Here is a 20,044-nt window from a genome sequence, read left to right as displayed (position 1 = left end):
AAGGGTAAAATGCTTTAGAAAAAAATGAACCCAATTAAGATTAATTTTAAATAAAAAGCTGGCATTGTGTGAATATGAACCAGCAGGAGGGATTTTAATTGGAGAAGAGGAATCAGTAACATTCTAATCACTTCACATTTTCTTCACCTTACTAAGTTCTGCTGGACGGTTTTCACTGAATGCGGCAAAATGATTGAAAATCAATTTGTGCCTTCTTCAAAAGTTTTAAAGAAAAAGTACAATGAAAATTAATTAAGGATTTTTAGGCTCCCTGATCATGTGCTCAATCAAGGAGGACAAAGACCAGTATGAAGGCAAATCAGAAGCTTCCATCCTGATGTAGCTAATGTTAAGAGGGACAAAGAGCTTCACCCCCACTTAATGTTCAAAAGTTGAAACTGAATTATTTTGAGTCTAGTATCCCTGTCACAGGGTGACCTTGTGAATTACTAAATATTCACCATCTATGAAATGGGCTTCATGGGACCTGACTAAGGACATGATGCAGGGGTTAACTCAGTGTGTCAAGGAAAGTAAATGAGAAACGTCAAACATTAACGATGTTACATTTCCAAGAATAACTGAATCCTAGAATCACTTCTCTTCTCTTCCAAAATCTCTTAAATCATATAACCTTGTCCTTAATACAATGAAATAAAAATAGAGACATAAAACTGCATTCTGAAGGAGAGCTTTTGTTCTCCATGATGATTTATTCCCCACCTCTGGAGATAATGATAACAGTATAACTCTGTAAGAGTTACACACACCATTTAACTTACTAGCTTCCTGACTCATAAGTGGGTAGTGTCAACAGCTTCAGCTCACACACTAGGACATTCTGCACCATGGGGCTTAGCAGTTGTCAAAGAAAGAACTCCATGAGAATTCTACCATGCTTGTATTCCTCGGCCAGGGAACCCAAGGCTTTGGAACTTGAGCAAGAGGTCATGATCAGCAGTTCCTGAAGGTGCTATGAAGTTGGCAGGAGTAACAGGCAAGGCTGCCCTCTAATCCTTCCTTGCGCACTAGTCCCAGACATTTGGACTGCTGAGAGCATAATTTCTACCTGCACACTCTCCAGGTATCTGTCTTTAAATAGAAGGCACTAACACAACTATCTCACTAGGCTTGAATTTTAATGCAACACAACACAGATACACAGGAAGAGAGAGAGAGAGAGAGAGAGAGAGAGAGAGAGAGAGAGAGAGAGATTACCTTACAGCTTTCCTCTGTAATTCTTTGATAACTAGATTATCTTTTGCTCTCATTTTCCATACACCAAAATTAACTTTTGAAAATCTTTACAACTTCAGAGCTAAATCATTAGTAAGTTTCACAAGTATTGGAATGTACTATACCAGAGAGATTATTTCAGTTAAGGTACAACTCTGATTACAAAGAGAAAAGTCTATGTAAAATGTGGAACATTGACACTGTTTCTAAGAAATAACAAACCTTTTTGTCAAAAATGTGTGAGTCTCTACACATCAAAAAATAAAGTGAGAAGAAATTAGGCATCATAAGTCTATTAGGCAAATTCTCTGTTTTTTTTTCTATTAAACTCTGTGATGCATGTATGAATTATGCTGGATGTAGAAGTCAATGTATCAAATTGCTGATTTTACTGAGTTAGTAGAGCATAAACAAATCTTTTAAAATATTCCTCCAAAGATTTACAAGTCAAATGTTTGCTGAAGAAATGTAAGGAATGGCAGCGACACTGTCACTCTAGGGCCCCTCCCCTTTCCCATGTGGATGTTTTCCTCCACCAATGAACAATGCAAAAGTATTTCATTATTATAAATTTTATTATAATAGAAAATAATACATACAGATAACCATAGGATACACACACAGGAATTTAAAGAGTAAAATTTAGCCTTTTCAATATGAAACAGTGTCTTCATCTCATGGAGATATACTGATAGAAATAACAGGAAACAAGAGAATTGCCATCTTGCAAAAGAAAAGTACAGGAACAAATTCTAGGAGTCATCAGATAATAAAAAGGTATAGTTCAGTCACATGTACTGTAAAGCACAGGGGTTGGAGAAAGTGTTTCCCCACATTTTGACTGGAAATAACAATGGTCATATGAAATCAACTAGTCATTCAGATTTCTAGATATGTACAATATATACAAGCCCTACCGAGAAATGTTAAAGAAAATCATTCTCCTTTTTACAGAGTGACCTTGTCTTAAATGGAATCTCCAAAGAAAAGGTGGGGCATTAAAATGGTATCAGAATCTGGCTAATTTTTAGTCTTCCTTGTGAGCTACCTCATCAGTGTCTAATTTTGCTACCTTTTGTAATATGAGCAAATTCAAGCAAAATATGCAGTTGGTAGGCAAGAGGTAAAAATTGATTTTGAATGTCTAACACTCAATCTGCTGATTTTCATATACTTTTTACATATTGCTGTGAAGTCATGTCTTCCACAGTCTTTTGAAAACCACATATTGAGAGTCTGAGTCATCCATATCAAAGCCAGCAGCATCACCATGTTCTATTAAAATTTTAACTTGGGAACGAAAAAGCCTGCCTGACTTGATGAGATAGACAGGGGGATTTCATTTAAAAAAACCATCTCTGCCAGCCAAACAGAGAGAGGGCCCCTTAATGGAATCAGCATTTGGAAATGAAGAATTGTGTGCATTTTGTTTCCTATTTGGATTAAGATACAGGTTGTTCCTTGTTTTCTCTACTGGGTTTTTTTTTAAAGCCTGAAAGCTTATTTTCACATGGAAAGGGAACGAGCCCTTAATTAATTTTATTTTAATTTTGAGACAGGATGAAATGTACTCATGGCATATAAAACCAAAAGATAATATCACTCAGGTTCAATTTCCATCTTTGAATTAGACAGATAATCCTACTGAGAGCATGCAATGCCAGCCAGCTTCAAAAACATGCCTGGCTTGCAGGTCACTTTAGGAAGTTCATGTAAAATTCTGCACAGGAACACTGCACATGGTGGGAAAACCGTGCTTTTCATATCACCCTCTATGTTTTTCTAACAACTAATTCTTGCTGTAAAAGCATATAGTAGAAATATTATCACCTCATTTCCTAGGATGAGTAACAGAGAAGAGAGGACGAAGTGATTAGGGGAATCTCGCATACATATAGAAGGATACTGAAGGAAACATCACTTGCCCAAGCTCAGAGTGGCATTTTCTAACAATACCCTATGGAATCACAGGCCACTCCCTTCCAGTATAATAACTGTCTAAGTGCATTTTTATTCTGATGGGTTCAAACTGATAGTTTTAAAATGATAGGTGATGTTGTAATAATGGGAAAAGAACATTCGGGATAAATGAGGAGTTTTTTAGTATAGAAAAACTGTGTGTGTTTGTGTGTGTGTGCTGTATATGTATTATTTGTTTCTACATATTATGTGTGCACTGTGTGTTTTTGTGTGTGCATCCTGTGTTTGTATTACCTCACACATGGGCAGCGCTTAAACTCATAGCGTAAGAATATTTATATCAAAAGTTTGCAGTATGTGACTTGCAAATTCCTTTGGTTTACCAAGCAAATATTAAGGCATTTTAGATTCCTCTAAAAGGATTTACTGTTTTTATTATATTAATATTTTACCTATAATGGAGTAGAAATTTAAAAACACATAGCTGAAAAAAACATGCATAATCACTGTTTCAGAAAGTACTTTTGGGTAACCAATTAAATTTCCAGTAAATACAAAAAAAAAAAAACAACTATCACCACAAAGCATTTACAATAAAGAACAGTAGGACAGGTATATAACCTGACACAGAGTGTATGTTAGAAATGGCTGATGTAGATCCTCTTGCATCCATACCTGTCAAAGATGATAAACGGTTCATTAGTAAAGGCAATCAGGACACTGTGGGCTGAATGTTTCAGTTCTCTCTGGAATCATGTTGAAGTCCTGTCTTCAGTTGTGATAATATTCATGCTACAGTAGCAAGTAGCCTGGCAGATCTTTGAAACTTTCAACCCCAACCCAAGCTTTCCTTCTAACCCAATCATAAACATTAAATTTCCCATTCCTGAGATTTAGGGCTGTGTTGAGACCATTTAGGGCAGATCTACTTCCTCCTGGTCAAAAGAATTGACTATACATTCTATTCCTATGCCTGGGCCATTTAATTACCTAGCCAGGAGTCCATTCTCCAAGGAAATCTGAGTCTTCTGAAGTTATACTAAGGGGAGGAATAATTATCCTGAATAAGATGATGTGCTTTTACTTTGCAGAAGTCCCTACCAGGGAGCATAATGGAGGCTGGCCATGTGGGGTGCTTACTTTTGAGTCCTATTTTTTTTCTTAATTTTTCTTTGTCTCAAGTTTGGATACTGGCCAAAAGCCTAAGCAAATACTCCCAGACTCTCCGGGCTTTGTTACTCATTCTTTGAGGCTCTCGAGCTCCTTTTCGGTGTTGTTGCTGTTTTGTTGTGAACCTGCTTAGTGGCCTCCATTGCAAAGGCACGACCTTTTCCTCTTCTCCATCTCCTCCTCCTGGCAGTTGTCACATTGGCAGTTTGGCTACCCTGTTGTTTTTCTCCTAAACTCTAATAAAATTACACTCAAGTGAGGTATTGAGTCCATTTCTATATTCTTTTGTTGATGAGACTAAGAACTCAAGCAGGGAATCTCAGTTTCCATGGTAAAAATTTGAGTATGGAATAATTTGAATATGTTTGCGAACTGTAGGTATTTTAACCTTAAATTTTCTAGCCTCTGAAACCATGAGGAATATATTTATGTAGTTTTACAAAGTCAGATTATGATGCCTTTATAAAAAATAGTTTGAAACGGATGGTGGTGGTACACACCTTTAATCCTCTCACTGAGAATGCAGAGACATTCTGAGTTCGAAACCAGCATGGTCTACAGAATGAGTTTCAGGACAGCCAGAGCTACACAGAGAAGTCATGTTTTGACTCCCCCTGTCAAAAAATAGTGCTTTGACACATAGAACAAAAGTAATGCCTGCTCTATCAAAATTAAATTACAATAGTATATATATATATATATATATATATATATATATATATATATATCTCCCAGGATCACAATTATTTATTATTCCCCTTTATTGCACATGCTGGCTGCCAGGAGTACCTATAAGAGATCAATATGTCCAAGTTAGTGAATGTCTCCAATCTGTTCATTTCATATACTTAAACTTTAATTGAAATTGGAAAAACAACTTCATCATTGTGAAAATGATTAGACTTGATTACAAAGAACTGTGGTGAGATAATTTGATAGTTTAATTAAACAAAGATTCATGGGATATAGGTTTAGAAAATTGTTTGTCCCTATGCAGATATAATTTATGCATACTATGAAGTATCATCTCTGTAAACGAATCGATAGAAACTCCATTTCCACAGACCACCCTGTGTAATCATCTGACTGCACAAGGTCAGCAACAAGGCAGGGTCATGTGTTCTACACTATTCAGTTGTTATTGAATGAGAAAATGAAATAAAAGGAGGAGGATATGACTATTTCTAAAGTATGGAGAAGACATTTTATTGTAGATATAAGGGAGAAAGATGGCAGAGGGAAGAATAGTTCCCTAACTAAAATCTCTCTTTGCTTCTCTCTAAAGAAGCACAGTGCTTAGCCATATTTCCTGTCCCACTATCTACATTATCATTTTACTCTACATCTCACACTATTGACGAATAAGAAGCACATGATCCGTATTTTGAAAGTTAAAACAATGCGGGATGAAGAGATGAGATGGCTCAGAAATTAAGAGAACTGCTGTTGGAGAGGACCAGACTTCAGTTCACAGCCTCTATGATGGGTTGTGCAAAATCTCACAGCTACTTGTAACTCCATCCAGGTGATCTGAATGGCATCCTTTTTTTGGCCTACAGAGGCACTTGCAGTCACACACACACACACATGTACACACACACACATGTACACACACACACACACACACACACATGCACGCATACATGCACACATCCAAGCACGCACATACACACACATGCACACACGTGCATACACACACACACGCACACATACAATCATGCACACACATGCACACATACACACACACAAGCACACACACATACACACACATATGCACACATCCACACAATTTTTATTATCTTTACAACAAACTTGAAGTACCCATAATAAATGTAAATTGATTTCTTTTTTTGGTCTTTTCAGCAGACTTTATTGAATTGTACCGATTTTGCGGATAAACTTCCCCAGTCTGAAATGACATTTACAGACTAACCTGCACAGTTAAGTGTGGAATAACTATCTGCCATTTTCTTTTGATTGTTGGATTTGTGTGTTTTAGTCATGATATTTCCACAGAAAACAAAATTTTCCCTCCTTAGCGTCAGTTCCTTCTTTTTAAAGATTAAAGACTGTAGCTGCGCTCTTGATTGCCCACCACTGCGGACAAGGTTGCGATCAGTACATGGAAAGATGGAGCCATCCTATTTGTGTCACTGAGAAGCACGGGACAAAGTAAAACTCCAGGCAGGATTTAAAAGTAAAGATAAAATCTATTTTGCCTTCTCACTGAGAAAATATGTATGCACAAGTCTGTTTCCCTTAACTCAGAAATGGAAATTTCCATGGTAGAATAAATTTCATTGGATTTTCAGAGGAAAAGTTAGTGTGAAGCTCCTGGGAAATTAAAAGAAATATATTTTAAAATTCTGTCTCTCTGTCCATTATATATATAAACATATTATGATCTTTTAAATGTTAATTTTTTTGTTTTTAAAGAACTAATATTTTTTCCTGCAATTAGAAGGGGACAAATGACAGGTTTTCACTATGGTAACTATGGTAATCCTTGAACTAAGTAGCCTTGGCTGGTCTGGAGCTCAGGATCCTCTGGGTTGGGACTCCTAGGTCTGGGAATTATTTGTTTGAGCCGCCACACCTGGCAATATTAAAAAGGTGAAAACCTCTGTGTAGCTCAATGCTACCCTTGAAAACTTCTTAGCATATTTGGGCATGGGAAGTGCTTAGGGAATTAGGGCTTGGGAAGTTAATCCTAAGGCAAATGTAAGGAGAACTCTAAATAAGGAGTTCAAATAATAAATGTTGCTAAATAGTGTTTAATGCCTTTTCTTTTCCCATGCTTTCCTTCCATCCCTATAGCCCATGTCCCATGCATACCAAAAGCATGCTGGGAAAAATGGATAGGCAGCACATCAATCATTGTAGTGCTCTATGATGCTGATGAAAGTGAAGGAGGGAATGAGTTCAAACAACTTACTGGTTATTCTTGGAATCCTGATCTGCTCACTACTGGTGCCATCCCCTCCATCTGTGGTGGCCTTAACTTCAATAATGTAGTCCTCTTTGACAGGCAGCAAAAGTTCAGCTGAAGTTTTATTTGTGTTCAGTACTTGCACATCATTTTGACTGCTAGTCCTATAGAAAACCTAGGAAATATAAACAAACACACTTTTTTTATACAGTCAGCTTATATGTCCTTTCCAAAATTTATCACTCCAAAGATTTATGTCTCTACAACCCTAGAATATAAAATGAACTACAAGCTAAATTTATAGGACTTAAACAAGGGTAAATACATTAGAATCATCATATTCCCAAAACTGAAGAAGTTGCGTGAATACTCAACTTTTTTCACGGAAAACCTCAGTTAGGTTGGGAATTGGTGAGTGGTATAGAATAGAAACACAGAGAGATTATGGGACTTGTGAAAGGAGACCTTTGCTCCAGAGTCTGATTGAAGCCTTGATCCCCAGCCTTGAAGCAATTTTTTTGAACCATTTACATTTGTTATAAAGGTTGACCACATAAAGCTAACATTCTGTTTTTGATAGATTATTTTGTATAAAATAACAATGAACCAGACTAAAAGGACCTTGGAAAGAGCCTTGACATTTTGTAGGGTATAACATGAGGGCTGGCTGGTTGGGGTATTTGTCCCCGCCCAGTACCCCACAACCGGCAAGTCCCAGAGAAAATCAATCATACAGAGATCTCTATAAGTTATAAAGCTGATTGGCCCATTAGGTCAGGCTACTTATTAGTTCTTATGACTTATCTTAACGCATTATTCTGATCTATGTTAGCCATATGGCTTGGTACCTTTTTCAGTTGTCAGCTCACATGTTGCTTTTTCGGTGATCTGCGCAGGAATGGTGGAGGGAGCTTCCTGCTTCCTAGAATACTCCCAGTCTCTTTGCTCCACCTCTACCTCCTGTCTGGCTTTCCTGCCTATACTGCCTGCCTGGCCAATCAGCGTTTTATTAAAATATGATTGACAGAATACAGAAAATTCTCCCGCACCATTTCCCTCTTTCTTTTTTAAACAAAGGAAAATACCCATAATCCATTTGTTGGGAATGTGGGCGTAGTATTCCAGGCTACTTCCTGCTGGTTGGGGGTGCTGATAATCTTATGGGGACCTAAAGAAAATTTAAAGTTATAATCAAGTTCTGACTGGAGTATCCTGTGAGTCTTGATCATCTCAGGAAGCAGTCTTGAACCTGTTCTGGATAAAGAACTCTGTCATCTGGGCCATCTGTTCCTATCGGAGATTTCTCAGGTGGTCTTCCTTTTTCAAACCTGATTTTTCTTAACTCAGAATGAATCCACAGCCTCTCATTTCCTGTGGAAACAAAAGCAAAATCTCTTCTTCAAAGTAGCATACCTTCTGACTTCAGTTTTGAAGCCAAGGTATTTTCAAAATGCCTATCTTGGGTTAGTTCAGCAGCATTTATAAACAAAAGTCTTTTAGCAGCTGTTGCTCCTTCCTCAGCAATCAAACAATTCAAAAGAGAGCATAATAGCATACAGTATCAAGATTCTCTGCCTATTTTCCATCTTTATGAGGCTTTATTTTAACTTCTATTTCTTTTATTTTTACCTTTAACTTTTGGCTTTTTGAGACAGGTTCTCTGTATATATCTTTGTCCTGGAATAACTCTGTAGACCAGGCTGTCCTTGAACTCAGAGATCCCTCTGTCTCTGCAACCCTAGTGCTGGGATTAAAGGCTTGTGCTACCACACCTTGAACTCACAGAGATCAGTCTGTCTCTGCCTCCCAGGCATTGGGATTAAAAGCGTGTCCTACCACACCTTGGAGTCTCAGAAGTCAATCTACCACTGCCCCTTGAGGTCACAGAGGTCAATCTACCTCTACCTCCCAAGTGTTGGGATTAAAGGTGAGTACCAACACACCCAACTACTTTCTTTCTTTTTTTTAACTTTAAGAAGTTTAACCTTTAGCCTGCATATATATTAACATACTGTAAACCATTTAGAGGTTTTCTTTGTCTTTGAATCTCTCTTTACTGTATATCTCTCTTTTTCTGACCACATGAGTCTTTAATGGGTAGGACTAAAGTTCTGCCCAGACCACCGGAGAGGAAAGATGTAAGCTGGCCCCGCTGAAAAAGGTACCAAGCCATATGGCTAGCATAGATAAGAATAATGGGTTAATATAAACTATAAGAATTAACAAGAAGCCTGAGCTAATGGGCCAATCTGTTTATAATCTTATGGAGTCCTGTGTGTGATTTCTCCTTGGGAGTTGCCGGCTGTGGGGTGCCGGGCAGGACAGAAACCCCAACAAGCCGGCCCTCATGTTACAGATGGCACCCACGTGGATAACTGCATCCACAGAAAGCCTGAGAAAGCTTGGGAAAGAATAGAGTAAAGCATGTTTTCTTGGTATGGTAGCAGCAATTTCTCAGGTCTGTTTTTCTTGCTAGAGGCAAGCAAGCGCTCTCATCTAAGAGAGGCTTCCTGACTCAGCTTTAGCTGCAAATCTTTGCAGCTCTTTTAAAAGATAAGATCCTGCCACGAAACACTTAAATGGTGTTGATGAAAAGCTGAACGCATACTTTTCAGTTTTCAGCCGTAGTAGGAAAAAAGCTGTGCCATTTTAAAATGCTGGCTTTCTGGGCCGTCCTGCTAGGGCAAACTCTGCCTCTTTCAGGCAGGCAGTCCAACAATGGAGGATCTGAATGTGGTCTGTGAGCAGAATACTGCAGCTTTCTTGCTGGCAGGGACCTTGAGATGCCATAAAGTTGTGGCAGTGAACACAGCTCTGGCTGGTATTTCAGCCATGAGGCTGGAAAGCTAAGAAATGGGCTGGATCTAACTGTCAAAGCTATGGCTTTAGTCCTACCCATTAAAGACTCATGTGGTCAGAAAAAGAGAGATATACAGTAAAGAGAGATTCAAAGACAAAGAAAACCTCTAAATGGTTTACAGTGTGTTAAAAATATATGCAGGCTAAAGGTTAAAGTCATTAAAAATAAAAAAGAAAGAAAGGGAGAAATAGGGTGTGGTGGTACATACCTTTAATCCCAATGCCTGGGAAGCAGGGGTATGCTGAACTCTGTGACTTCAAGGAGTAGAGGTAGATTGATCTCTGTGACTTTAAGGTGTGGTAGCACACACCTTTAAACCCAATGCCTGGGAGGCAGAGACAGACTGATCTCTGTGAGTTCAAAGGTGTGGTAGCACACGCCTTTAATCCCAGCACTGGGGAGGCAGAGACAGTGGATCTCTGTGAGTTCAAGGACAGCCTGGTCCACAGAGTTATTCCAGGACAAAGATATATACAGAGAACCTGTCTCAAAAAGCCAAAAGTTAAAGGTAAAAATAAAAGAAATAGAAGTTAAAATAAAGCCACATAAAGATGGAAAATGCACAGAGAATCTTGATACTGTGTGCTATTATGCTCTCTTTGAATTGTTTGATTGCTGAGGAAGGAGCAACAGCTGCTAAAAGACTTTTGTTTATAAATGCTGCTGAACTAACCCAAGATAGGTATTTTGAAAATACCTTGGCTTCAAAACTGAAGTCAAAAGGTATGTTACTTTGGAGAAGAGATTTTGCTTTTGTTTTCACAGAAAATGAGAGGCTGTGGATTCATTCTGAGTTAAGAAAAATCAGGTTCGAAAAAGGAAGACCACCTGAGAAATCTCCGATAGGAACAGATGGCCCAGATGACAGAGTTCTACATCCAGAACAGATTCAAGACTGCTTCCTGAGATGATCAAGACTCACAGGATACTCCAGTTAGGACTTGATTATAACTTCAAATCCCAATAATATCTTATATATTATTATAAAAAATACTGACTATGACCCTCCCTTGAGGAAATGGTAGTTACACTTAGGTATGTCTTACTTTTTGTTAAGAAGCACACACCAATGCTCTAGGGCATGCCTTATTTTCCTTCTGGGAGCTTTTCATTCTTTTAACTCTAAAGATTAATAAGACTATCTAACATATCATTATTAAACCCAAATATGCTTCATAAACTGGATAAAACGGAAATTCTTTCCTAGGTTGAAGCTATGAATATGGTTTGACCTGTGCCAACACCTGTGGAAGTCTAGGGAACTCTTCAGGCTACTTAGGATGGCAGTAGGAAGCCATACCTCCTCCCTCTGCTCTCCCAAAATACTTATAGCAAAAATAGGTAGAACAAACAGAGCCAGGAAGAATATCTCTTTTGTTGAGGGAGGCAGGAAATCAGAGGCAACATTTACAGCTGTTTTGAAGATAGTATTTGGTGAGCATTGAAAGTAAATGATACAAGTTATAACAATCATGTTTGAATTCCATATAAGCAAAATTATCCCACATGACAATATTTAACAAGTCAGATATTTTGAAGAATTTTTTTAAGGAAAAGCTTGATAGTTATGTGAAAATTAGATTTAAAAAGTATCATTAACATTTAAAATTTTTCCTTTCCACTTAGCCTTCCTTGGAGCATGTTTGCAAAGCGAGAAATGTAAAATAGTTTAAATCACAACTGACCTTGTAGCCTGTTACCTGTGATTCATTCTCCATCGCTTTTACTTGTTCCCAATTAAGTACTACTTTAGTGTCTGTAGCATTCCAAACGACATTTCCTGGAGGCTGACTGGGAGCTTGAAATGCAAAAAGAGAAGTTAAACCTGATTTAGGCACAAAATAATATTTCAGATAAAGCAGACAATTGAATATTCCAGGAGGCTCATGGAAGGAGAGGACTCTCCTTGGCAACACATGGGGCGGAGATGGAATGTGGAAAAAAACTAAAGGAGTTTTAAAATATTTCCTTACCAAAGATTACTGTATTTAAGTTAAGAGAAAATGGGCTATACCACAACAGCACACCACACCACACCATACCATGCCATACCAAAATAGTAGAAGAAAGGCAATCCTCTATCTACTATCTACCAGTAGAGGGCTGCTTGTTGCTGAGTCAGGCAGGGCAGCCAAGGGATTTGTTTTGATCCTTACTGGAGGCTGAGAGAGATTGCCAAAAGAGCAGATTAAAGTCACAGGAAATGAAGTGTGGGTGATTTTTAAGCCAGTCTCCTTATATGATGAGATGGACAAAACGAGAGGCAATAAAAAAAATCAGGATTGCTCAGATTCATTTTCATGAAGTTATAGCGACACACATGAAAAATTGCGGCAGAGAGTCCATATTTTAAAGTCTTAATTTTCCAAGTTTAAATCAGTTTTTGAGAAAAATAATGCAAAAGGCTAAACAACTTAATGAGAACTGCATTAGAGAATTAATGAAACTCTTTGAGTTTTATAGACTTGAATTTACAGTTAGCTCCTTACAAGACCAGAAGATAGGAAAATTATACTGATGAGGGGTAGTGAGTACATGCGGGTTTGTATGTGTGTGTGGGGGGGGATGTGTGATGGCATGCTATGTGGCAGGTTCTCTTTATTTAAAGAACAGAAGGGATACGACGGATTCAGTTTCTTTTCAATGACAAAGCAGACACAGAACTACTCATTTGTCAACAGCATCCCAATTATCTACAATAGTACTGAAATAGTTCATCCTTGTAGATTGAAACATAAGATATTATTTGAATAACTGGATTCACAATGGGAAAATGATCTAAAAGTGTGCCACTCCGTATAATTTTTTGAACATTATCATTGACTCATGTCATGAGGGAAATATAGCTAGATTTAAAGATGTTAAAGGCTCTCAGATATATTATGGAATGAATAAGCTCACACAAGATTCTCTTGCCTGCACATTTTTTTAGTTTATTGTGCCCCTACTAATATATGTGACATAACTTTAAATGTTTTGTGCATGTATACTGGCAGTGAGTTTAAGTTAGCTAAGACTGAGCTGCAAGGCTGTGATAACAAGATCAATGACAGCTACTTAGGTTTGAAATATTAATCAGCATGTTCTGGTTGCTCTATCCAAATGTAATGAGTGAATTTAGAACATCATTCTAAAGTCTGTTACCTATGTGGCTGACAGCAGTATATAAAAGGGCAGGTTTGATTTGATGCAATTCAGATAATACACTTCAGCATGAATTGTTCTATCAACATGTGTGTGCTGACAGATTATAAAAAGTTCCAGTCATTTGGGATGCATTACCGACCCCAACAGCAGCTTCAGAGAAGAACTGACGAGAACTGGGAGTCTGTCTTCAGTGAACCGCAAAATACGTGAGTTAAGTGAATTCAGCCTGATAGGAATACTTTTTGAAATGACAAAGAGAAAGGAAGGAAGAAAGAAAGGAAGAAAGGAAGGAAGGTAGGAACGAAGGAAGGAAGGAAGGAAGGAAGGAAGGGAGAGAAAGAAAAACTATGGAAAAGTAAATTAAGGAATATGGAAGTTTTAATTTTTATTTTTTTACCCTGTATATGATTACTCTTCCTGATTCATCCCACTCTTTTCTGATTTGGTCTTTTAAAAAATTTAAAATGTACATTTTCATTTATGTATACGTCTATGTTTACACGTTTTTGTTTTTGACTGTGTGTGCATAGGTAACACCTATACAGGTGCCCACAGAAGCTCAGAAGTCTTTGGATCCCTTGGAGCTGAATTTACAGGGTGTTGTAAACTCTTTACCCCTTGTAGGTGATGGGAAGTGAACTTGCATCCTCTGGAAGAGCAGTAAGTACTCTTAACTGTTGAGCTGCCTCTCCAGCCCTCATTTTTACTTTTTTAAAATACTAAAATAAATAAAAACAAAATTTCTAGCTTCTTTCCAAAAAAATGATAGTTTATACAACAGACAGGTTTTTAAGCCAGTCACATTTTTTGTGTACACTTTAACATGACGATAAGGGCTTCTTTTAAATTTTTTAAAATGTTGAAAGTGTTACCCATAAACTCTCTTGCTACCATTGGTAACAGTGACACTGTTTAGGAAATTCTTAACTAAAGAATCATTCTTTTTTTTTTCCACTTCCTCCCCTCCTCCCAATATCCTCCCACTCCCCCCACTCCCTCTCCTCCTCCCTCTCCAGTCCTAAGAGCAGTCAGGGTTTCCAAAGAAACATTCTTATAGCCTCTAAGCTTACAAACCACTGCTTAGTAACTACCTGTGATGTCTCAGGCAATATAGAATGTGCTTTGACATGAGTTACTTAATCTTCAGTATGCTATACCATAGTGGTCCTCATTTCTGTCACCAGCACAACCCATGGAGCTTATAGAGAGTATACACCTGTGCTCATGACATCTCTCTTCACAGAAATCCAAGGGTGATGGCAAGCTACATACAGCTCTCCATCCGTGGTGGAGGGATAAATAAAACATGTTAATGGAAGAGATATTGCTCACCTTAAAAGCAACCAAAAATCCACCATAAGCTAGAATGTGGATGAAACTCAATTGAGGCTACTAGTTAGGCCAAGTGAAATAACCAGTCCTGCAAATATAGTGAGGGGCCTGCTGCACTCAACTTGTAGAAGAGTGACATTCAGGGACAGAAAGAACTCTGACGATGGTTCACGCAGCAGTGCTCATGCAGTTGGTACAGTTTAACTGTACACTCGAAGCCTAATGTGGCTCCAGTAAGCGGCAGTATAGAGAACTTCAAACCCACATCATGGGCATTTGAAGGCACAGAATCAAGCAATGAAGGGAGAAAGTTCTTAGATGACTGACAGGGTACCTTGTAGCACTTCTAACTTCATGCTTGGTCCTTTTCCCCAACCTAAAGTACAGTCTGCAACAGCCTGACACAGTCCAGATCTACTGGACTTAACACGACAGGTAGTCTATATTTTAAAATTACTTGTCAGGCTTGAAACCTACAGACTTTTTCTCTTTGTCAAATAAACTACTATTTTGACAGTATAATATGGTAGAAAAACAGTAGACAAAATATAATTCATTTTATTTAAAGGTGATATTTAATTGGATTTATACCACAACATGAGATGACAGGTCCCAAAATTCCTGAAATAATTTAAGTATCATACAATTACATAGCGCTGTTCCAAGAAGGATTTTTTTTGTTGTTGAGGTCTAACATTAAACATCCATCCTGATGCTCTCTGTGTTTGGTTTTCTAACTTTCTAACATCAGCTTTATTAGAGACCCCAGTTGTTTCATAAATGCTTGTCTTCAAAGAGGCAATGACAGTGACACATCTATGCCTGGGTGAAGCCAGGGCCTAAGACACATTTATCAATGAGAAGACAGCTAAATAAGTAGTGGCCTGTTGTCAAGGTGAGATATTAGCCGTACATGGTGCTCTGACTTTATTCTTGGAGGGGCGACGAAACACCCTGACAGAAAAGCAATGGGGTCAGAAAAGGCTGATTTTCAGCTCGCAGTTTCAGGCTACAGTCCGTCATTGGGGGGAAGTTGAGGCAGAAACTCGAAACAAGTGACTACATCACAGCCGCAGCCAATATGAGAGAGAAATGAATGGAGGCATGCCTTCCATTCAGTTAGCTCTCGCTACTCTTGTACCGTTCAGGATCCAGTGCTAGGGAAAGGCACCTACTCACTTTAGGCTGAATATTTTCTATCAAAAACATAATCAGGACATGCCCCTCCTACCCCTCAACCAGAGCTGTCCACAGGCCGACCTGATAGAGACATTCCATCAAGATTCTTTCCCAAGGTCATTCTAAACTGTGCCAACTGAGGATTCAATCCTGAAATCACGTGTTCTTATATAATATACAGGCCACTAAGCTTACAGCCCAGGAGAAAACATCTGTAAAATGGAAATCCAGGAAGCACATCCCATGAGGTGCTTATGATGGTATTTTTTGGGTTATGGGATTATAGCTTGCTCTTACTGTCTACTCCATGATTTTGTTCTGCACATTTCTACAATGAGTGGATGTCACTGGTAGGATACAGTGTAGAGGCTGCGGACATAGGGAACATTATTGTGTGCAGTTTTCAAAGATGATATTTCCATAGTGGTCACAGTAATGCTGGCATTTCCTTTGGAAATAGGGAATTTCAAGAGCTCGTGGTTGCTATGGTCAACTATACAGAACTCAGTATGTTTTTTTTTCACTCTTTTTCTTGGCCACCTGAGGATAATAAGATGATTTTCCTCCAAGCGAATGTTAGTGTCAGTACCTGAAAAGGATATTTTTGCTCTTAGCTGTTGCTTGAGAAGATCATTGCCATTTTAATTTTAATTAATCACCATTTTAATTTAATTAGGCTGGATAAACAAGTGGTATCGTGAGAAAATGAAATAATCTGAAGCCATTTTCTATCTAGTACTGAGATACATATTGGCTCAATCACTAAAACTGTTACACATGGGCCAAATGCATCATACCATGGGAAACTTTTCTTATTTATTTATTTATTTAGGTTTTTTTTTTTTTCTTTTTTGAGATGCGGTTTCTCTAGGTAGCCCTGGCTATTCTGGAACTTGCTCTGTAGACTGGGCTGACCACGAACTCAGAGATTTGCCTTCCATAGAGCACTGGAGCTACCACATCTGGTGTGCGATGGATTCAAGGGCCTTGGACTTGGTCTCCTGCTTGCTCACTGAGCACTCTCTCCCCCAGTCATTCCCCAGCCCAGAAAGAGTGGCAGATTCTTGATAAAATCAGAATCCAATTAATTTCAAACTTAGTGAGTTCTAAGGACCAAAATTAAAACATGTGGGGGTTGGGGTGGAGTGGGGGAGGGGTGGCTCAGGGGTAAAGTTCTTGCCTGATTAAAATCTCCAGACCTCTGAAAGTGGAAGAGGAGTGCCTTCTGCAAATTTTCTTTGGACATCCACACATGGGCTGTGGCCTGCACATGTTCTCACATAATAAATACACACACACACACACACACACACACAGAGAGAGAGAGAGAGAGAGAGAGAGAGAGAGAGAGAGAGAGAGAGAGAGAGAGAGAAAATGCCAGAGATTTGGGGCCCAAGGACTGAAATAATCAAGTTTTGTTTGCTGAAATGGGGTTGTTATAGTGGATAAGAGTCAAGATGAAGGACAGGAGGGAGAACTCAGCGTAAGACAGACTCAGACTGGCATCCTATTAGCTGACTTTTGAAGATGTTGTTGGCTGGAAACCATCCCCACTGCAACCAGAACTGCTACTGGAGGTTTATAACACAGGCTGCTGATTATTTGTCCTGTAGATTCATTTCTATGAATTCTGGACATGAGACTGCCAACATGCTTCCCTTTAGAAATCAACACTTCCTGTCATTTTCAAGCCATCTGTAATTTTTCTCATTAGTCTCATTAGAAGGATGATGATAAGAGTTGCCTCTCTTTGGCTTTTGAGTGACAGAAACCCATCTTCAATTACTGAAGAGGCTAATTACTGTTAAGTTAAAGATGCTTTTTAGAAAGCACAAGTATTTGGATGCCAAAAATTAAGTGTTTAATGAAAGCTACAGTACTTTGCTTGAGAATCCTTCTGTTATTTTACAATCAGAGACAACACCTACAGGCTGCACTGGTGGAAATTCTCGCATGCTGAATTCCATGATTACAAGGACACAGAGCTTGGAAAGTTTAAACTAGACCGTAAAAGGCTGCAGCGTATATTTTGAATTCACAAAGTGCAGTCAAGTGGAAATACATTTGATTAATAACAGTACTTCAAACTGGCCCGCTTCTTCAGCTTTCATTTATCCACTCAGTCATCCAGTCAGCATTTAATGAGAGGCTGACGTGTGCTGGGAGCAGACTGGGCAGAGAGTCTGGGTGAGTAAGGCACACAGGCCTCTCAGCATAGTTTATCAACTGCAGGAGCAAACAGAGACCACGCCGGGAATCAAAAATGGTATCTCGGCTCTTTATAACTGCAGCACCTAGATGATTTCTTCAGAAGATGATCATGTGAACCTTGCCAGAAATTCTTCAATAGGACTTGAAGTGAAACCTCATCAATGCTTAGGATGATTTTTCAAAGCTGCCGGTAACAGCATCAGAAATAGTTGTGAAAGATGCCATCTTATTTTATTTTGGTGCTTTAAAAATCACGAGCATAATTTTAAAAAAGAACGCCTGTTCTTTATATGCAAACTTAAGAAGACTGAAGAAGTTATGAAATTTCCCATACAATTTAGAAGACCTTCGTTAGCAATATTTACAGAACACTGTGCTGACCCTAGGTGAACTGCAGCTCTGAAGAACACTATTTTAAAGAGAGATTGAGTTCGCTTGGGGAAATTCCCATTAGACATCAGCAGTACCAGCACTGGATTCCTGACTACGTTTGGGCGTCTTACCCAGTTGCCAAGCACAGAACAAAATCATAATAAACACTGGTTGGAAAGGGACGTGGACATTCTGAGGATGTGGTTGGAAGGGACGAGGAAACAATGTTTCAGACTCTGGATGACTACCTCATCACCTACTCCACCATCTTTTTGAAGGAATATAAATTTCCTGTGGCTCAGTCTTTTCATTTCTAAAGACACAAATAGCTTCCAAGCCAGTGCTGCCATGAGAAATAAGAATCAGTACACGAACAGTGTTATGAACTGTGAGCAGAAATTACTCACTAAGTGTTAGCTGTTAAAACCGTAATTATCATCATCATTATGCGTACATTTGTCTTCCCATGCTGTCTCTCCATTATAAAGGGGGTTCGTTTATTCTTTTAAGACTTCATTTCATTTCCTGTATATTATCAAGATATTTTTATTAACACATGGATACTTTTTCCTTTTGTGTCCCTAAGACACCAAGATCATCACTGATATTTTTTTCAGCTATTTATTTAGTGTGTGTGTGTGTGTGTGTGTGTGTGTGTGTGTGTGTGTGTGTGCGTGCGTGCATATGAATGTGCCATACCACATTGTGGACGTCAGAGGATACTTGTCTTGAGAGAGTTAGTTCCTTTCTGTTTTCATGTGGGTTCCCTGAAACTCAGATCTTCAAGGTCAGAAGCAAGCACCTTTACCAATGAAGCAATCCTACTGGCCCCATAATGTCATCATTTAAAATTTTCTGAGCAAGCAATCACATTGATTATTAAGTTAGAGCAGAGTCAAGTAAACCTGCTTAAATGTATTTTTTGCAATCAGCATTTTTTATTGATGTTGGCTCTGAACATGTAAATAACAAGGAATATTTAAGCCTTAGTAATATTGAATTATTATCAAGAGAACCAAATATCTTTACTGAAAAGTTATAAATGCAGATCATTTTTCAGTTTATGCATTTTCAAATAGCACACTCTTGGTTTAACTATGTGTTATTCATAAGAGATGGGCCACACTTTCCTTGGTAATTAGGCAAGGATGATGTTAAATCCTCACATTAGTGTGTTGCTTACAAATGGATGCTATGGAAGGGAATAAATGGCTTTGTTGCTACACTGTTGCTCTGCAGTGTTCATTATGCTAATAAGTTGCTAGATACACTTTTTCTCTTTATAAATAATGCAAGCATAAACATAAAAATTTCCTTCATCAAATGACAGTGGTTAATTAACATCGAAAGTAGTAAGATTACACTTCATGTGTACTTTAAATTACTGGTATTATAGTACGACTTGCCTATAATATTCATCTATATATTACTAGCATTCTTTGCAGTTTAGGCAATGAATGCATGCTTTCAAATAAATTTCAACAAGGCAATCTGCAAGCAATGGCTCAAATGCTAACCAAGAACAACAGTTCTATATAAACTTAGTGAAACACAGAGATCTACCAAACTAAATTTTGAAAATAAATCAAGAAAACAATTATGAATAAAGAAAAACACCAGTGTGCTCAAGGAACTTAACCCCTTCATGTCTCAATTTCCTCACCTTTAGAATTAAAATCGAAAGGGAA

At 38.3% G+C, this 20,044-nt stretch overlaps 1 protein-coding gene across 1 annotated transcript in view; it reads right to left on the bottom strand.

Annotated features, from left to right (window-relative positions):
* Positions 1–1,792: 1,792 nt before the first annotated feature.
* The window catches only part of Cntn3 (contactin 3), a 372,688-nt gene continuing 354,436 nt past the window's right edge, over positions 1,793–20,044 (bottom strand). The window contains exons 21-23 of the mRNA XM_085686800.2: positions 11,801–11,913; positions 7,262–7,430; positions 1,793–3,831 (exon numbers count right to left, since the gene is read on the bottom strand). Coding sequence (XP_085542926.2) covers positions 3,731–3,831; positions 7,262–7,430; positions 11,801–11,913 — 383 coding nt within the window. The 3' untranslated portion in view covers positions 1,793–3,730. The remainder of the gene's footprint in view (positions 3,832–7,261; positions 7,431–11,800; positions 11,914–20,044) is intronic.

Source organism: Myodes glareolus, chromosome 3, assembly GCF_982192425.1.
Source record: "Myodes glareolus chromosome 3, mMyoGla1.1, whole genome shotgun sequence".
Classification (NCBI taxonomy): domain Eukaryota; kingdom Metazoa; phylum Chordata; class Mammalia; order Rodentia; family Cricetidae; genus Myodes; species Myodes glareolus.
This window is presented reverse-complemented; position numbering and strand designations above follow the sequence as displayed.